At 39.5% G+C, this 6000-nt stretch overlaps 2 protein-coding genes across 3 annotated transcripts in view; both read right to left on the reverse strand.

The window, feature by feature from the left end:
* Positions 1-427: 427 nt before the first annotated feature.
* The window catches only part of LOC115223511 (transcription elongation factor 1 homolog), a 12510-nt gene continuing 6937 nt past the window's right edge, over positions 428-6000 (reverse strand). For both annotated transcript variants that reach the window (XM_029794132.2, XM_029794131.2), the window contains exon 4: positions 428-3326. In XM_029794132.2, coding sequence (XP_029649992.1) covers positions 3262-3326 — 65 coding nt within the window. In that variant the 3' untranslated portion in view covers positions 428-3261. The remainder of the gene's footprint in view (positions 3327-6000) is intronic.
* Positions 4816-6000, reverse strand: part of LOC118767649 — a 2002-nt gene continuing 817 nt past the window's right edge. The window contains exon 2 of the mRNA XM_036512532.1: positions 4816-6000. This exon is cut by the window's right edge and continues 285 nt beyond it. Within this exon, the coding sequence (XP_036368425.1) occupies positions 5817-6000 (184 nt within the window). The 3' untranslated portion in view covers positions 4816-5816.

Raw genomic sequence — 6000 nt, forward strand, 5'->3', positions numbered from 1 at the left:
GTGACCTGCACCTGGGATGCCTCTTGCATGGCACTGGCCCCGCTACCTTTGGCACAATCACCAACACTGACCACAACTCCACTAAACTTGACATGTCTTCTCAGACACAGCAAACGGCCAAGGCTTGGTCACTTATTGCCATGAAACTCTACATCCAAAGTGGTGAAAAAGATCTTCGAATGTCAAATCCCATGGAAGCAACGACAAGTGACGTCTGTTGGTGATTTGCTGTGCTTCAGAAGACATATCAGACCATATGAAGTATTACCTCAGGCAAATTTACTGCTGCATTCATTCTATCACGATGTATTTACATTAAGTATGGTATACAAATGCCTGTTTTAATCTAATATTACTTCTGTTGCATACAACATGATATAAAGACTACTAATTATACATTATTATAAAGCATAGACAATTTTATTCCTTATGTTTTTATTTCATATTTGGTCAGCAATGTTGTCGTAATTTTTCAGTAAAAATAAATCAACTAAAACTGGAACAAATAGGATTGGAATAATTCTAATTTACACATCAAGGCCAGCAATTTGAGGAGGGGGGGGACAAGTTGATTATTTCAACCCCACTACTTGACTGGTGCCTTGTTTTATCTGACTCCAAAAGGATGAAAGGCAAAGTGGGCCTTCATAGGATTTGAACTCAGAACAAATACCACAAGGTATTTTATTTGACTTAACGATTCAGCCAATCTGCTGCCTTAACTGGGAGGATAATAATTATTTCTACTTTTGGGAAAAGGCCACAAATTTGGGGACAGAGACCCAGCAAAGGAATTAACTCCAGTACTTGATTGATACTTTATAATCCTCTGAAGGAAGAAAAGCACATTTGACCCGAGTGGGATTTTGAACTCAGAATGTAAAGGGATGTGATTAAATATCACAATACTCTACCAACCCACAGTTGTTAATAATCCTTGCTACTAAAGGCACAAGGCCTATTTGACTGGTCCTTTATTTTATCAAGGATGAAAGGCAAAGTTAACCTCACTGAGATTTGAACTAGGAATATAAAGAGCCAGAAATAATGGTTTCAAACAAGCATTCAGCCAGGTATTGCAGGGAGGCAGGAATGATTACATCAAATTTCCAAAATGGGACAAGTTTTTCATTTGATTAAGGAGAGGGGGTGAGTAATATTTTTGTCTTTTTGCCAGGAATCAAAACCAACTTATTTTGGAGACGTGAGAACCCACCTCTTCCTTTACAACACACATCTCTAAAAAATAAAATCTGCTTCTATACCCCCCCCCCCCTCGCCCAAGCAAAAAGAAACATACTGAAACAATAAATCTGCATTGAATAGATTTTTCTTGTTTGTTTTCCCTGCTTTAAACAGCAATGAGTTGCATTGAAAATGTTTAAATTGTAGTCAAACAATGGCTTAATCTCACTAGAGCAAGGAATGGAACCCATTCGTCAACCAGGCATACTGAGGCTGATAGCATCAGGACATGATAAATTCTTTTTAGTAACAAATCAAAGAGAAAAATAATCAGTTTGTCAGCCAGGCACACTAAAGCCAACAATATTACTGACTATATTTATACAAAGCATGGAGGATTACTTCACAGGTGATTTAAATGACTAGGTAAGCGCTGTAACAGATTGTTAGGGCTCCAAGGTTATAGCCGAAGAGGTAGTTCTGGAGCCATTGCAGATTTCCTATATGGCGGATATATAATTGTTTAAGAGGACAACAAATGTTAAGGCAAGGCAAACATCTCCAGTCCTATACATTATTATTACTGGAAAGAATTCAAAGTCTTACAGCTGTTTCTAGGATATTCCATCACTGGAGATGAGAAAGACATAGATTAATGAAATGATGACGTAGAGGAATAAGAAGAAAAAAGACACATAAAAGTTCACAGTTCAACTTTCTGATCTTATAGGATTTACGCAGGATTGCACCTAAGTCCAGGTGCAATCCTTTGTTGTCATTTCATTAATCTATATCCTTCTCTATTTCCCTATTTGTCTCTGATGATGGGATATCCCAGAAACAGATGTTTGCTTTGCCTTAACGTTTGACCTCTTTCACAATTATAGATATATAAAATAATAGTTAAATAGCTGTTGTAGGAGTTGAACACATATTAACATGTGGACATCATATCTTTTCCTTGTTTCAGTCGTTGTATAGAGGCCATGCTGGGGCACAACTTTGAACGGTTTAGTTGAACAAATCACCACCACCCCCCGTACTAATTCTAGCAGCCCCTTTTGCTGAACCACAAAATTACAGGGATGTAAATAAACCAACCCCAGTTGTCTAGCACTGTAGAGTGAGGGGAACAAATACACACATATGGGCTTCCACGCAGTTTCTATCCATCAAATTAACTCACAAAGTACTGATTAGTCCAGGCGATAGTAAAAGACACTTGTTCGAGATGTTACAGAGTGGGACTGAACCTGAGACCACAGTGCCACAAAGTTACATTTATACAGACATTCATGTATAAAATGTTGAGAAGAGAAAATATTTCAAATGGCATCAGTTTTGCTTGAAGAGAGAGAGAGAGAGAAAGTGTTTAAATATATATCTTGCATGTGATGATCATCATTTTAATGAGGCAGAATTTCTTTGACCAGATTCCGTTTCTCTTTCCCAGTCTCACCTGTTGGGGTTACAGGTAATAGTTTCCGGATTCCTTCAAACACAATTCTTTTCACAATGTTTGCAAACAAACGACACCATTCGTGCAACAGTTATGTTTGCCCACAATCAGTTTCAGTTAACAGACTACGGCCATGCTGGAGCACTGCCTTGAATGAATCGACTGAAGAACTTAGATACGAGAGGAAAGAAGAAAAAAAAACAAGCATTAGTTGATTTGACATTTTAAATAACTTTCAGATGGTTTTAATGAATACATATGAATGAAAGAAGGAAGGAAGGATGGAAGGAAAAAAAGAAAACTGTGGCATGGAGGAGACTTAAGCAGCCAGGTGTTTTGTTTGGGGGAGAATGATAAAAATGATGAAGGGATGATAAGAAAAAGGGACACCCAGAGAAAAGATTAAAAAAAAAAAAAGAATTAAAGGTGGAGATGGTTAAAATGCCAAAGTAAAAAAAAATGACATCTGATTTGCAAATATTGTTGAGAGGGTGGGAGTGGGGCTGGTATTATTTCACAGGTTAAAAAAAATTTTTTTTTTAAACCCACCCCCACCCCATTCCTAAGCAGCAGCTGAATGTTTTTAAATGGACCTTAACGAGAAGTGTTGGAAGATTTCACTGGTTAGCTGATTCACAAGCATCAATCCAGTCGCTGTAGACATCGACTGGTTCTGACAAATCTGAGAACAGAAAAGAAAAATAATATTAATTTGGGATGAACAGAATTGTTGGAATAAGCAGAGGCAAATAACAAAGACCAGAGCTTAAATGATACACAACCATCCTCATTTGTTAACACTGGTCTTCCATGGTGAGAAGCCAGAGAACTGCACCAGACTCCAATTGTCTATGTTGGCATGGCTTCTACAGATGGATGCCCTTCCAGATGTCAACCACTTTACACTTTTCATGTAGGACTAATACTGAATGTTGGAGGAATGGCTGCGCTCAATGCGTGACAATGTTACGATTCAACTCATTGTTTGTTAATCACATTAAACGTCCACCGTTGCACGCAACAGTGGGAGAGTCTGAGGCGGGCACATCAATAAGGAGAGATTGAACATGGTACTCGTTGATTTCAGCATGTTTTAGCATTTGGCAATAGATGATGTGACAAGCATTCAGCTTCATTATGCATACTGCACTGATGAGATACATCTTAGATAGTGTGACACTGTGTGTTACTGAAACATGTGTAACAGATGAAATAAAGGGGTACCAACTTGAAGCCCATGCTCTTTTCTCTTTCTCTCTCTCATCTATACACATGCATACCATCATCATCATCATCACTATGACCCCTTTCCATGGTTGCACGGCTCAGAAGGAGTTTATCAAAGCAGGTTTTTCTATGGCTGGATGCTCTTCCTGTTGCCAACCCTCACCTGTTTCCAAATAAGGTTGTATTTTCTCATTGCCGGACAGGTTTCCACAGAATATTGGAAATGAATGACAGGGACACTCGCGTACGACTGTCACATGATGTCAAGGCAAGATGACATGAACACAAACATATAAGGAAAGGCTTCTTCTGATTTCCATCCAGCAAATTCACTAAAGGCTTTAATCGGCCTAGAGCCATAGTTGAAGACACTTACCCTGAATGCCACAGAGTGGAATTGAACCTAAACCCATAGGGTTAGAAAGCAAACCACACAGCCACGTTTGTATCTACACACACACACACACACACACACTCGTGTGTGTATCACTGAAACAGTTATTTAAGAGAAATAACTGAGTGTTGTCAGTGGTATTTGAACATCAAAGACGAGGAATAATGATGTATTAAATACTATAGAAGATAAATTCTTGATAGAATAAATCCACTTTTAGAGAAAGTTAATTATTTGGTGGCAATGGAGGCAAAATCCTCAGAACCAGGAACTCTTCAAATTTAACATGGCATTAAGGAAAAGATTGTCTGGAGACAAGAGGACGTCAGGGGACATGTTTCTGCCTCAATAAATGTCATCAACACAGCAGTTGTCTTAACCTTGTTTCCAGCCGAATGAAATGTTTAGTGTAGATGATTGGTTTGGTGGTTTGTGAGGAGTGTACAAGGCCCTGTGAAGGAATGATGTCAGCAAGGAGTCCAGTTTGAGAAAGGAGCTACAGCATATATCGAGGGGCCCAATTATTATATACTCACACAGAGTTATACAGATTGGTGTCCTTCAGGGTTCAGTTTCCAATTCCCCATTGTTTATAACAGTTCCTCAAACCATAACAGAAGAGTTGGATAATGGCTGTCTATAGCAGACCCCAATGTACTGGCAATGTAGTTCTTGTAACTAAATTAATCAAAGTATTAGAAGGATGTTCCAAACCTGGAAGGACGGTCAAGAAGCGATACTCGAATCTCCCCCTGCCTCACACCTCATTTTCATGCTTTGTTCTGCTGTCACATCATTCATGAGGTTCAGTTCTTCATGAGTATTTCTTCAGGTTCTTCCTTCCTCATGGTTTTCACCTCACAAGTCCACATAATCACAGCCTCCTCTCGTACACATTAAACTGATTTTCTCTCATAACCAGTTTTCCTTTCAGTTCATTCGCTTTTCATTTTGCCTTGGCACTAACATCGGACATCTGCTGCAGCATGGTCACCTCATTTCTTTCTAGCCCTTGTCTCTCCTCCTCACTCAAAACCCATTTATCCTTACCCTGTAATATTCACCAGTAATTAATATAGACTGATCTACTTCTTTGAGTGGGCTTCTTGGAATTTATGTTTTTCTTAAAAAATGATAAATATATATATACACACACACACACATGCTTGCTCGCTTAAGACAGCCCATCTTGACAGCTGACGATGTTGTCTTTGATCTTTAGGGGTTGTCTTAATGGCGTTGACAGGCCCTCTTGTGGCTGAAAAGGCAGATTCTATAGACACATGTCCGATTACACTGAAAGCAGTGAAGAGGACTCTGACGAAGATGAGCTTGTCTAGGATTTTGCAGATGTTCCTTGAGCTGTCTCCACTTTTCTTCGAAGTCTAGTCTGCTCACCCTCAAAATGCTGCGTACCAGTTTGGACCCTAACTCCTCCGGGTAGTACGGTCAGTGGCCAGTGTTTCAAGTTCAACAGGGGGGATGTCGCAGAGCGTCAGGGATTTCTTGAGATGATCTTTATATTACTTCTTTGGACCTCCGTGTGGTCTGTTACCCTCTGCTAACTCCCCAAAAAGGACAATCTTGGGTATACGGTTTTCCAGCATCCTGATAACATGCCCCACCAAGCACATTTGACGTTTGAGGATCATACATTCGATGCTGGTCAATTTCGCTCATCCCAGGATCTCTGTATGTGGGATCTTGTCTTTCCAGGTCAGATGAAGAATGCACT

Source organism: Octopus sinensis, linkage group LG23 (assembly GCF_006345805.1).
Source record: "Octopus sinensis linkage group LG23, ASM634580v1, whole genome shotgun sequence".
Classification (NCBI taxonomy): domain Eukaryota; kingdom Metazoa; phylum Mollusca; class Cephalopoda; order Octopoda; family Octopodidae; genus Octopus; species Octopus sinensis.